This window comes from Aulonocara sp. 'chitande type north' Nkhata Bay, linkage group LG3 (genome assembly GCF_057382095.1).
Source record: "Aulonocara sp. 'chitande type north' Nkhata Bay isolate Kocher_YH1m ecotype deep benthic linkage group LG3, A_spYH_male_GT1.1, whole genome shotgun sequence".
In the NCBI taxonomy this organism is placed as follows: domain Eukaryota; kingdom Metazoa; phylum Chordata; class Actinopteri; order Cichliformes; family Cichlidae; genus Aulonocara; species Aulonocara sp. 'chitande type north' Nkhata Bay.
In genome coordinates, this window is record NC_141346.1 from 25,007,992 (window position 1) to 25,022,787 (window position 14,796).

Below are 14,796 nucleotides of genomic sequence, written 5' to 3' on the forward strand. Positions count from 1 at the left end.
AAATTTCCTCAGAAGTCAGTGTGCCATATGATTGCATTAGCAATAAATTTAATAACGCTCTATATTAATGGTTACACACTATATAGAACAACTTTATAGAATTATATTTGTTCGCAGATGTTGGCAGCTATCAGCGAATAGTTATCAGCTATTTTGAAACAAAAAAAGACACTTTTTATCCATAACAAGAACTCCATAACTGCAAATGAACTGTACAACAGAAAATGCAAATGCTATTTATGGTCTCCTCACAACAATGATAGGAAAAATAAACTGGGCCAATATGGCATGTTTGTTAATACACTCTGATCTCTGGTCTCCCACTCATAGACACAAGTGTCCAGCATTCAGACGGCTACCTGAGGACACTCATGTGAGAGAAAATCTACTCACACAGATATGTAGAGCCAAATACTGTCAATAAGGCCTCTGCAATGTTCTGAAGACAGTTAAACTTGTCAGGTATTGATGTCCAGCAGGTGAAAATGCAGCTCCATGAACACGCACAGCTGTGGATTCCAGCTGCTTCTTTGTTATATGTATGATTTCTATACATTTTACGTCAGATAAAAACTTTGGTTGTAAGCTTCAGATAATTATTTAATAAAAGCTAGACATTTTAAAAGAGAATAAGAAAGTATTTCTTTGTGCCCCCCTTTCCCTGTTAATGCCCTACCTGGCCCCCTGGCAAAACTTTGCTAGATCCGCCCCTGCACAGTTACCAGCTGTCAGCTACATAAAAAAGGATCCTGGTGTTATTTGTATCTCAGAAACAGTTCATAACTTCCCTTCAACTCATTCATGTCACCTAAAAGGTAAACCTGTTTCTCCATCACCTGTTCAGCTCTGATGATCCAGTAAGGACATCTCCTGGTTTCATCTTCATGTTTCCCTCTCACCAGATAACCAAATCATATCATGACCAGCAGCTTTTGTAGCTGTGGCTCCAGCAAACATCAGCTGATACTAGAAATTAATATTAAATAAATTCTAACAACAGCTGATCAAGCTTAAACGTGCTGCTGTTGTCTAGCGCGACATCCGCCGGTTTCCTCTTTCTGGCGCAAAGTGGGCGATAAACAAGCAAGAGAGAAAAGCCGATCAGCTGATCATTGATCAGTTTCATGATTGAAGAAGAAACAGGAGAGGGAGGGGGGAGAGAATGAGAGAAGAAGAGGCAGCTGTGCAGCGTAAACACAGAATAACTCCAGCTTTGTGTCTTTTCCATTCTAGCTGAAGTACGGGACAAACTTTCTCTTTTCACCTCAATGCGAAACGCGTAATATTTTCTCTCAATGCGGGGCGATTCCGTTGGCAACTCTACTTATGAATAGGGCTGCACGATTAATCATTAAAAAATCGCGATCTCGATTCATACTTATGTTCGATCTCATTTCCAAATGACAACGATTTAAAAAAGAAAGAAGAAAAAAAGACGACGACGATTGTACCACATTTTGATCCAGGACATACTCTGCATGAAAACAAGCGCTCGCTCTTCCTGCTCAACAAATGACAAGGGCAGAGCCTTATACCACGTGATACAGAAGCTGTGCCGTATGATGCTAAAATTAGCAGGGAAAAAACAACGGAGAGCACGTCAGGGATGACGAGAAAGTGACAGGAGAAAATCCGTCCCGGTCAACCACCCAAACATCAATAACGGGAACCTTATACAGCGCTTCCCTATACCCGTCGAACTCCCGCAGGCACAAAGAAATTACGGAGGCTATCACTTATCACCTGACCAAAGATATGGCTCCCATCAACAGTGTGCAAAATGAGGGATTTAGGAAAATGATCAACACCCTAGACAAACGCTACACAGTGCCGTCCCGCAACTATTTTTCTATTGTTGCACTACCTGCTCTATACATGCAGCGTCGAGCAACGGTGGAGACGGAATTTCAAGTAGTACAACATTTTGCGGCAACAACAAAACGTGAGACATTTGTTTTTTTTATGTTTGTTTATTGTTTTTATGTTCAGTCTCAACTGTTACGAAGTTGATGTGCAGTTAATAAGTGCAATAAATATTTATACAGGAAAAGAAAATCGTGAGAGAATCGTGATCTCAATTCTAAGCCAAAAAATCGTGATTCTCATTTTATGCAAAATCGTGTAGCCCTACTACAAGGTCATTAAGATAAGATGGGGCCTGATTATGACCTTTACTGTGAGGAGCAGGATTTTGAATTCAATTCTGGATTTAACAGGAAGCCAGTGAAGGGAAGCCAAAACAGGAGAAATATGCTCTCTCTTTCTAATCCCTGTCAGTACTCTTGCTGCAGCATTTTGGATTAACTGGAGGCTTTTCAGGGTTTTTAGGACATCCTGATAATAATGAATTACACTAGTTCAGCCTGGAAGTAATAAATGCATGAACTAGTTTTTCAGCATCACAGGACAGGATTTTTCTAATTTTAGAGATGTTGCGCAAATGGAAGAACGCAGTCTTACATATTTGTTTAATATGTGCATTGAAGGACATATCCTGGTCAAAAATGACTCCATGGTTCCTCACAGCGTTACTGGAGGCCAAGGTAATGCCATCCAGAGTAAGCATCTGTTTAGATACCATATTTCTAAGATTTTCAGGGCCGAGTTGAATAACCAAATAGAATAACCTTAAGAAGCAGAAAGTTAGAGGCCATCCAGGTCTTTATGTCTTCAAGACATTCCTGCAGTTTAAATAATTGGTGTGTGTTATCTGGCTTCATGGAAAGATAGAGTTGGGTGTCATCTGCATAGCAGTGAAAATGTATACCATGTCTTCTAATGATACTGCCTAAGGGAAGCATGTATAATGTAGACAGAATTGGTCCTAGCACTGAACCCAGTGGAATTCCATAATTAACCTCAGTGTGTGAAGAGGACTCTCCATTTACATGAACAAATTGGAGTCTATTAGATAGATATGATGCAACCTACTGCAGTGCAGTACCTATAATAACTACGCTGCACGGTCTAGCAGGACAAGCACAGAGGTGAGTCCACTGTCAGAGGCCATAAGAAGATCATTTGTAACCTTCACTAAAGCTGTTTATGCGCTGTGATGAGCTCTGAAACCTGACTGAAACTCTTCAAATAAGCCATTCCTCTGCAGATGATCTGTTAGCTGTTTGACAACTACTCTTTCAAGGATTTTTGATATGAAAGGAAGGTTGGAGATTGGCCTATAATTAGCTAAGACTGCTGGGTCTAGAGATGGCTTTTTAAGTAAAGCTTTAACTACTGCCAGTGTTACCGGCACCAGACCTAGGGGAATCTGGACCGGCAGCAAGCGGCACACAGGCTAGAGAGCACTGCGTAGCCAAATATGAGCAAACTGTGGATTAATAGAGAGGACACCGAAGTTAGCGTCTTGCTCAGGCCGGAGCTCATTTATTTCTGCATATACACAATACAAATCACACTAGACCATGCATTCTTCCCATAAAATAACAGAGTTCATAAACATAAATAAAGTTACAAAAAGCATTCTCTCAAAAGCAAAATAAATACAAACTAATTCAAAATGACTTTACATACTCACAACTTAAACAAAACACTCGCTATTACTTTTGAACATGGCGTCCCCTGAACGCAACACAACATGGCGGCAGACGACTGCAAACGTTGTTTCACTAACAAAAAGCTTTCCCCTTAATAAATGTACTCAGTACTGCTTGGCTAACACAAAAACAAACACTACAACACATTTTCGGAAGTCGCAGGTTGCCACTGTCATAGCATATACTTATAGTGCTACGTAGCATTATAGCATTATGCCGATGATACACTAATACTCATTACAACAAAATACCACAAAACAACATCATCACTATCATCTCAAAATATAGCCGAACAGTTGTTACTCAACTTACATGACATTTAGAACCAGTTCGGTAACATAAAAGTTTGTTTGTCAGTACCTGTGGATTAATAGAGAGGACACCGAAGTTAGCGTCTTGCTCAGGCTGGAGCTCATTTATTTCTGAGCTGCGCATGTGTAGAGCCTATAGCTAGAGTCTCATTGGCTACCTGTTCATTGCCTGAGACACATGAAACACATTATGAATACGTATATTTCGAGGGAGGGTCAAATGCACAGTCACAGGATTGAGGACCTCTTGCACAGGAAAAGGACCGATGAATCTAGGAGCCAGCTTCTTAGACTCCGTCCTCAGTGGTATGTGTTTAGAGGAGAGCCATACCTGTTGGCCAACTTGGTAAACAGGAGTCAGAACACGATGATGGCCCGGCAGTCTCTTGTTCTACTCTGCTGTCCTAAACAATGTTGTCCTAGTAGCCCGCCATGCTTGCCGGCAATGACGCGTGTGATGTTGCACTGATGGGACTGCAAACTCACCCTCTGTGATGGAAAGGAGTGGGGCTTGTTATCCCATCGATGCCTCAAAGGGAGACTCCCCTGTGGCCGTCGAGGTGCTAGCGTTGTGGGCATACTCCACCCAGGCCAAATGCTCACTCTAGGAGAACTGGTTGGAAGAGGCAACACACCGCAACATGGCTTCCAGCTACTGGTTAGCCCTTTCAGGTTGGCCGTTAGACTGTGGGTGAAAACCACTATGATGGTGAGTATGGTGGTATTACCTGCTGACGGCGGCAGTCCAGTGACAATATCCACGGCAATGTGCAACCATGAGCCATGGGAGTGGTCGCAGGTGGCCCAACAGCTGTGAGCTTGGTGCCTTGTTTTGAGCACAAATTGGCCAAGGCCGTTGCATATTCCCGGACGTCCTTTGCAAGGGAAGGCCACCAAAATAGACGTTGGAGGAATCTAAGTGTGAGATTCCGATCCAGATGGCAGGAGAACTTTGCCGTATGTGCCTAGTGGATCACCTTGCCCCGAACAACCACAGGGACGTACTGCCTGCCCTGACCCAGGGTCTGGATCCTGCTGCAGGGCATTTATGACCAGCCTCTCGATCTCCCAGGTGACTGTCCCGATGATACAGGAAGCAGGAAGAATGGGTTTGTCCTTTTCCTCTGCATCCTCCACCAGTGAGAATTGACGTGAGAGGACGTCGGGTTCAGTGTTGCGTGAGCCTGGCCTGTAAGTAATCACAAGGCTGAAACAGGTAAAAAATAAGGCCCACCTGACTTGTCTGGCATTGAGGCGTTTAGCCGCTTGAAGATAGGCAAGGTTCTTGTAATCCATCCAAACAAGAACTGGGTGCTCGCTCCCCTCCAACCAGTGATGCCAGTCCTCTAAAATTAAGTTTGATGGCAAGCAGCTCTCGATCCCCCACATCACAGTTCCACTCGGCCTGAGACAGACAACGTGAGAAGAAGGCACGGGGATGCAATTTACCTTCAAATCGCTGCGAGAGGACCGCCCCCACACCAGAGTCCGAGGCATCCACCTCCACTGCGAATGCTTGATTAAGGTCTGCCTGAAATAGAACAGGTGCAGAGGAAAACAGGCGTTTCAGAAGGTCAAAGGCCTGCTGCACTGCTGATGACCACAGGAACTGCTGTTTGGGAGAGGTGAAATGAAGTCCTGAAGGACTTAATCCTCATGGCAGGATTCTTCTCAACAAAGAAGAATCCTGTCCTGAGGGGTGACGTGGACAGCCGAATAATGCTCGATGCAAGGGAATCTGTGATGTAACGCTCTATGGCCTTGCGCTCAGGCTTAGAAACACTGTACAAACGGCTGGTGGGCAGAGATGCGCCAGGGAGTAGATCAATACCGCAGTCATGGGACAGTGGGGTGGGAGTGACTGTGCTCTTACTAAACACTAATCCAATTGCCAACTCACGTGTTATCCTTTCATTGATGCCGTTCAGGAAAGCTCCTCTAAGCACCTTCTCTTTCCAGCCCGTCTCCTCTACCAGGGTCCAGAACTCCATGGAGAAATCAGCCATACTCCTTCTGCCCATCGCATGTTCTCTCTGAGAACATACGATGGGCAGCCATCTCCAGGCTGGAGCACTTGTCAAAAACACACCTAAACTTATAATCTGGGTAGGAAACATTAGGATTGGTGCTTAAAACAGCTTGGGCCCACTTCAAAGCCCTACCCGTCAATAACTGAACAATGAGAGCGATCTTGGCACAGTCGGTAGCTATTATTATTCAGCTATTATTATAAATAATAGGGAAACAACTACCTATTGTGGCTAGATGTGGGTGAACTGTGGGACTTTGTGGGCAGGACAAACCTATACTTATCCCACTTGGGGGTGTCCACAAGTGCTCAACACCAGGTTTGACCTTTGGGGTTCCTATATGGGTTTTTCATAGAAAACAGTGATTTGCTGGGACAAGACAACTCAGTTGCCCATCTGTAGTTCAGCTGCCTGCCTTTCCTTTAAACTTCATTCTGTGTTATCTATCTTGTTAACCACAAGTAAGACTGTGCAGGACAAAATATATGGAGAATCTTAAGTGATATGCATGTCTCTTTGAAATATGTAAAGAGTGGGCTCTGGCCTGCAGGTCCCAATTTTGATATACATGCTGTATTGAGCCACTGACCCATGGATAGGTAGATAAACTCTCAGACTATCAACAGTTTTCACCACTGACTGCACCAGATGTCACATTATTTCATGCCAAGTTGTGGACACTGTGATGTGATCAAAACCTACCTTATATTTTCTTTCTTCTCTGGTCTGCTTCAGGTGTATTGATCAACAGTATGCTCCCACCTCCATCTCCCTAAAGAAAGTGAAAACCACCACTGAGATCAACATGCTAGCTACAGAAAGAGTCCTTCTGCTGCTTATCTCACTTCTGTCTTTTTTGTTTCATTGTGAACATTCACTTGCTTTTTCTCTAAAAGACTGCACAATCCTGTATTCTGAAAATTCAAAGAATGTATCAGTTACATGTGCAAAGCGTCACCTCACTGCTATTCCAGATGACATTCCTGGTAATGCAGTATCGCTCAATCTCAGCTCAAATGACATTTCAAATATTTCCAGGATGTATTTAAGAGGTTTATCTAAGCTTGAAGCTCTATATGTTAAAAATAATTGGATTTTACAAATTGATGATGGAACTTTTGCAGACGTGGTAGAGTTAAAAGTTCTCGACTTGGGTGAAAATTTACTCACAGCACTGACAAAAAACATGTTTCAGGGCCTTTCCAAATTAGAGACACTGTCTCTGGACAACAACATTATCTCATTTATTTCCCCTGTGGTCTTTCAGCCCCTGGTCATCTTACGTTTAGTAAATTTGAACAATAATTACCTGCATCAAATTTCAGATATTGATTATATTGTTAAACTTCCAACTTTACAACATTTGATTATTACTCACAACAACTTTACTTCGTTTCAGTCCGATGACCTCCATGTAAATACTTCAAACCTACTCACCCTAAGTTTGGATTCAGTGAAAAAGTTCAGCATTACAAGAGACATTTTTCCTCATCTGCAGTCTCTGGACTTGCGAGGCTGGTCCAAGGACATCGAGTGGGAAGTGTCAAACAAGACCTTTTTGAGGAGCCTAACGAGACTGCACATGAGTGAAACTTCTCTTAGCTTTGATGTGTACAGAGTGATTCTGCAGACTGCTTACTCTCTTCAAGAGTTTCAGATGGATAACATACAAAAGTGGATAGATGATGGTCTCATTGATGTTGCCTGCCAAATTCCTTCTCTAAGAACAGTTGATGTGAGAAATAGTGAAATTCACACCATAAAAGAGCACATGCTGCAGTCTTGCTCTAACCTTGTTGAGCTCAACTTATCATTTAACAATATAAAAAGCATGGCTGATAATGCACTCCCGTCAATGACACAGCTCAGAAGCCTGATATTACAAAATAATGAACTGTCCGAACTGCCAGTGGCTGTCCAAGGACTCACCACATTGGAAGTCTATGACCTTAGTGACAATGTCATCAGTGAACTTTACTGTCCTTACTTCTGGAATTTAACAAGCCTAACAATACTCGATCTGAGCCACAATCAAATATCCTATATCTTTGACTGTGTTTTTCAAAATTTAAACAATTTGAAAATCTTAAATCTTGAAAACAACAAGATTATGTCATTTATAGATACATTCAAAGATAAATTACAGACATTGGAGTTTTTAAATTTGAGAAATATTGATATCATGAATTTCATTCATGGAGATTTTCATAGTCTGTCTTCCCTTCAATACTTGTGTATAGACTTAGACAAGTGTGACAGTGTTGATGAAGGAGGGTTCGAAGGACTTGATAACCTCCAGATTCTTTATTTGTTAGGTGATAATTATTTTTACGACCATTTCAGTGGACTGTCAAACTTAAGCACTCTGATCTTAAATGTTGTTCAAAGCCAGTCACATAACAGCTCTGAACAAAGGGATAGGCCTTTCTCAAATTTAAAAAGATTGAAGAAGCTTCATATCAAGGTTCATAGAGGATATTACGATATTTCAAAAGATGTTCTCAGTGGTTTGACTTCTTTAGAGTACTTAATAACAGAGGCATATTTCATGGGATCTTTGTACCCAGACACATTTAAATACACACCGCAACTGAAACATCTGAGGATATCTTACAGCGAGCTTTCAGTTTTAACATCTGACGTGTTCTTGCCAATTCCAAACCTGATAATACTCGACCTCTCCAACAATAAACTCAGGTCTTTGGATTTTCTAGCAGAGGCCAAACTGTCGGCACTCAGGTGGCTAAACGTCAGTGACAATGAATTGTTTGTAATCAGTGAAACAGTTATCCAATCCCTTCCAGGCTTGACATATCTGGATCTATCTGCTAACCTTTTAACATGTGAATGTTCTAATTACGGTCTTATCCAGTGGATTCAAGGCAGCAAACAGACACAGGTTGTTAATGCACATCAGTACACTTGTGCGTTTCCTGTCAGCCAACGGGGAAAAAAATTCCTTGACTTTGGTTTTGACTCCTGTCGGATAGATGCTGCATTGCTCTGCTTCCTCTTTAGCTCTAGTCTAGTTATGCTTACTCTCCTTGCATCCTTCATCTATCACTTCCTGAGGTCACACCTCACCTATGCCTATTACCTCTTCCTGGCCTTTCTCTATGATAATAAGAGGAGGAAGAAAGGTATTCCTCACAGCTACGATGCCTTTGTCTCCTACAATGTTCATGATGAAGCTTGGGTCTGTGGAGAGTTGCTTCCAGAGCTGGAGGGTCAACAGGGCTGGAAACTCTGTCTGCACCACAGAGACTTTGAACCAGGTATATATGATTATCATTAGCCTCTTTTTTTTTCTATTTTTCTATTTTTAGATCTATATTTAATGAAGCTACCACACAAACTGCCTCAGCTTTCCTTAAACTTGTACTGACAAAGATCGGGGTTTACACGACTGTTTTTTGTTTTGTTTTGTTCAAAATTTTAATACAATATCTTTACACAAATATAAATGGCTGATATGAAGTCAAACAAGAATACCAATCCCACGTGACCCACAAAACGAAGTTTGAGTGCTAGATCTAGATATTTTAAGACTGACTATCTGGACAAGAGCTACAAATTGATCTTTAAACCTCTAAAAGTAGACTTTAGATGTGCTGCTCAACTTTCAAAGCATCCTACATGTAGGAAAATGAAAGATTTACTCTGGAAAATATACAGTTAAGATTGGTCCAGTTTTTTCCTGAAATCATGAAATTGGGTTTCACATAAAAGAATATAGACGTACAAAAACATCTGAATTCCAGAAAATATTGAATTACAGAAAATATTAAAATTAAAGTCTGAGTCAGCACCAGTTATTACCCCAGAAGCTTATTGAATTGTGCTTTGCTTGTCCATTACACAAAAAGTCCCACCAAAGGCTGTGACTGAAATTTAGACACTACTGTAGATCCTGCTCTTCTCAAAAGTGAGAATACCTTTGAAATGTTTTAACTCATAGAAAAGGCTACATTTTATGTTGTCTAAGGAGCTTGGAAACAATAGACTACAATGACCTGGATGACTGAGAACCTTCACAGACATACATTTTATGTTATTCACCAGTGCTGTTTTAAGTAGTAAATGTTAAAACTAGAAAAATGCTGACATGTTTGATGTGTGAGATTTTTGTTTAACGTCTCAGATTTCTGTTTTTACAGGTAAGCCCATTGTAGAAAACATTACAGATGCCATCTATAGGAGCAGAAAGACTATCTGTGTGATCAGCCCAAATTACCTGCAGAGTGAGTGGTGCTCCAAAGAAATCCAGATGGCCAGGTATGGTTACCAACTCTTTGTCCTTACATGTAATGACATCGCCAGCTTCTACACTGATTAATCTGCGTGTGATCTCTTTAGCTACCGTCTGTTCGATGAGCACAAGGATGTGCTGATCATGGTGTTTCTGGAGGACATACCAGCCAACCAGCTGTCTCCGTACTACCAAATAAGGAGTCTGGTGAAGAGGAGCTCTTACTTGAGCTGGCCACAGGCTGGTCAACACACTGGAATCTTCTGGCAGAAAATACAACAAGCTCTCGAGAGAGAAGAAAACCCCACTGAGCACACGTGACTCCGCACTGGACAGCCCATAGTCATCCACTGAAGTTTACCTGAGGTGGAAAAATCATTGTTTGTTTGTATAAAGCAGATATAATTATTGCAAATAATTATAGCCAAGGTGTGAAAATGGGTGTAGGTCACAATCAGCCGAGGTGGAAAAATCATTGTTTGTTTGTATAAAGCAGATATAATTATTGCAAATGAGAATAAATCAGGGTATGCTTTACAGTGAGACTGACAAGTTGCTCTTCTTATCCTTTTGTATTCGAAGGAGCTTGGGAAAGAAAGCGTCTGGACTTCAAGTTGCTTGAAGATGTTTCACCTCTCATCTGAGAAGCTTCTTAAGTTCTAGGGTCAAATGGTGGAGAGTCACAGATTTAAGCCCTGTGGGAGTGTCCCTCCGAGAGGGACAATGGACCCTCTAATGATCCTCTACCTAATCACACAAGCCAAGGTGTGAAAATGGGTGTAGGTCACAATCAGCCAAGGTTTTGGGTGAGCTCATTGTGAAACCTAGCCCTACCCTATCATGTGATTTCCTGAGGTCAGATGGCCCAGGATATCCTTTGGTATCCATGTCAGATTCACCCCCTTACATTCAAAATACCAAAATGAAGATTGCAGACATGCTCAACTTGAGGCTGTGGTGGCTCCATCCATCTTTCATATACAGTTTATGTAAAAAACAAGCATAGTTGTGTTTAGAGGTGCAAATATAAATATAAAAATGTGGTTAGGGTTGTACATATTTTTTATATTGTTATATTTAACTACTAATCAATAAGTCCTAATAATAGAACATATCAATCGACTGTCATTTTTAAACCATACATGGAATATTATGGCCTTTGTGACAGTTGGAGTTTAAACCACCCTGATGATCAAGAATTCACTTACTTTTCCAAGTCCATCATTCATCATCGAGAATATATTTTTCCCCCAGCTAGTAATTCCCGTCATCCAAATACATCAGAAACACAATTCCACTCAAGGGCACTAAGCGATCATAAACCTGTCTCTTTGAAACTCAATAAAAAATGGCAACAAAAATCGACCACCTGATGGTGCTTGAACACATCTTTGCTAAAAAAGTAGGACTTAAATAATATTTTAAAGAGAATGGACATCCTTTTTGGATATAAATGATTCTCCCAATATTTATTAACTTTATTATAGGAAACTGGCATAGCTGTTTTAAGGGGCAGGATTATCTCATACTCATCCTATAAAAAGGAAAAAGACACAATTTGGAAGAAAAAATTAAAATGTTGAAAAGAAATTGCACAGCAACACTTTTGAAAAGCTAGTGTGTGATTTAAGAAAACACAGACTTGATTTAAATGTGTTGTTAAACACAAAATCACAGTTTCTTATACAGCGGTTGACACATGAGAAATCTGAATACAATAATAAATAAATCAGATAAATATCTAGTAAAGCTATTTAGTCAAAATAAAGACAAAAAACATGTAGTTATCAAAGACTCAGCAGGGAAACCTTTTCATTATCTTCCAGATATAAATAATGTTGTTAGGACGTTTTACATGCATCTATACACTTCTGACCATGACCCAAATATGGAAGACATTCACAAATTTCTGAGTGCTATAGATCTGTCTATTTTAACACAAGATCAAGGTACGATGTTGGATAAACTATAGCTCTAGAAGAACTATTCTTAATCAAATACTCTGTAACAAGGCATCTAGCCCAGATGGCGTCCCTGCTGAGTTCTACGAACATTTCTGGCCAACCCTGTCCTCGCTATTCATAAGAATGGTTAAAGAATTTATGATTATGTCTAGAAGTCCTCCAACCATGAATACTGCAATAATTAACCTTTTGTTAAAACCAGAGAAAAATCCCAATCAGCCAAATTAGGCCACTTTCTCTGGTAAATACAGACATTAAAATTATAAGCATGTTCTTGCATCCCATTTAGAAAAAGTAATTCCAGCCCTTATCCATCCTTACCTGACAGGTTTTATTAAAGGCAGACATCCCACTATAAATATTTGTAAACTATTCAACTCCATGCAGCTTTCAGAGTATCAGAAAACTATAATCTTATCAGTCGATGCAGAAAAAGCATTTGACAAAGTCTGCTGGAAATTTCTGTTTGAGTGACTATGAGTTATAGTTATTTCCCATATTCTTGTTATAATTGTGTTATTGCTATCATTGTCATTATTATGATTACTGGTGATGAGTATTATTCTGATTATTGTAATAATTCTTTCCTCAATTGCATTAATCCTGGACTGAATAGAAATTAATGTACTCATACTCGTATTTTTCTGTAAGTTCCCTAATCTGTTCTCCTCTACTCTGTATGTTGTATATTTCGTGATAATAAGAAAATAGGGAAAAAAGAAACGTTTAAAATTTTAATTGTTAGGAATTAAAATTATACTTCTATTTCAAATGCTAAATGTATTGTTCTTTTTTCTCAGTTTACATTGTTTGTATTTACACGTATGATTTATTTAAGAAGTGTTAGAAAATAATAACTAGTATGTTTTCCTGTTACTAACATTCATACTAACAACTGTGACACAAATATGTCTTTGGTGTCCTAATGCTTACAGGACTCAGTGTCCTTAATTACATTTAATCTTTGGTTTAATCTTCACAACAGCCCACAGCAAGTTTCCCTAGTGCTTTACCTGCCTGTCACCACTAACTGAGGGCTTGAGTGAGAGACAGTACTTTCATCTTAGACACATCAGTCATTTCAATTCATTTGGTTCTTATTTTTCAAAACAGCAAAAGAATAGGAGTAACTAACAGTTTGATATGGTTGTTAATCTTAAATGGCACACTATAAGTGTTTGTACTATATAATTTTACTGTAAAAACTGTGTGAGAGTGGTCTATTGCTCAGTGAAAATGGCTTTTTTCTTTGCAGTTTCACAGTTTTGAAAAAGGTTCAAGTTGCTGTCATTTGCATGTTTCCTCCTGAAAACAAAACTCAATTCTAGAGAGAGAGATAGCGTGATAAGAGATAACTCTTTATTGTCATTGCACAGTCTTACCTAGTACAATAGTACGACAAAAGTGGAAACTGTCCCCAGGTCGGCACCAGAGATGGGCAGTAACGCGTAATCTGATTACTTTTTTCAGGTAACGAGTAAAGTAAGGGATTACTATTGCAAAAACGGTAATTAGATTATCGTTACTTCCTACGTTCCTACGGGAAAGTACCGTTACGTTACTTTCCCGTAGGAACGCTGCGTTACTGCGTTACTAAAACCGTGATTTTTTGCGAGAATATCTCACAACAGTGACGTAAGTGAGTGCGACGTTCGTGACAACAGCTGTGTGCAGATCAACAATGGATCATATATCGAGTGCAGGAGAGAGTATGAGCGTGCAGCGTTTAAAGCGTGGAAGTACTGACCTTACTTTGAGTTTGATTCCATACAAAGTGACAAAAACATTAATGTCCGTTGTGCGTAGGAAGAAAACTTCTTTTTACAGCGAAAAAAATCCCCCTAAACTTCCAAGCAAGCACCAGGAGTGCGCTACCACGTAATGGGAAATTCACAGAGAAACTCACGGATTCTTCCACTGACCGCTGCGGCACACCTGCACCAGAGCACACCTCCACCTACCCCACTCCTGCTTTACAGTTGAAAATAGAGCAACAGGACCGCTGTGTCTTTGATGTTATTTATTTTCTGCTGTGTTTTACTTGCATCTATTTGAAAGAGTGAGTGTAAACACAAAAAATATATATTTTATGTGCTGGAATGTGCAGAAAATAGGTTTAAATGTTAAACAAATTTCTTCCAGTCAGAGAATGTTGCATATAATTAAATTTTTGCTTGATGCATAAAGTCTGTGAAGGTTCTCTTCTTAAAGAAGTCCAGATGCTTTTCTTTGCAAGCTCCTTTGACCTTGATGCATAAAGTTAAAAGGTTAAAACTACTAAAACAAGTTACAAAAAAAGACTTTTCCATTTGATTACATTTTGTATGATGGATTATGTAGAAAAAGTAGAATTGGGCTGAAAGATCTATCGCTTTATCACCTATTCAGGTTGTAAATCGTGTTTTTAAAAAGTAACTAAGTAATTAATTACTTTTGAAAATAAGTAATCAGTAAAGTAATGAGATTACTTTTTGGGGGAAGTAATTGGTAATTAGTTACTGATTACTTTTTTCAAGTAACTTGACCAAAAATACTTACCAATGAGTTGATGTCTTTCTGTTCAACAGCAGGAGTGCTGGTCCCGAGCCTCAAAGACAGAAAGAAGCAAGCAGAGGGAGAAAAAACAGAACATTTTTAGAAGCTGATTTGATCCTTAATGGCTGTGCAATCATAATAACTTACAACACA

General features: G+C 39.9%; 1 protein-coding gene across 1 annotated transcript; it reads left to right on the top strand.

The window, feature by feature from the left end:
- Positions 1–6,654: 6,654 nt before the first annotated feature.
- LOC147334757 (uncharacterized) lies at positions 6,655–12,792 on the top strand. Its single transcript, XM_086274789.1, has 4 exons — positions 6,655–9,170; positions 10,053–10,170; positions 10,252–10,510; positions 10,727–12,792. Exons 1-3 carry the CDS (start codon positions 6,701–6,703, stop codon positions 10,463–10,465), a joined length of 2,802 nt encoding a protein of 933 aa, XP_086130915.1. The 5' UTR covers positions 6,655–6,700; the 3' UTR covers positions 10,466–10,510; positions 10,727–12,792.
- Positions 12,793–14,796: the final 2,004 nt, after the last annotated feature.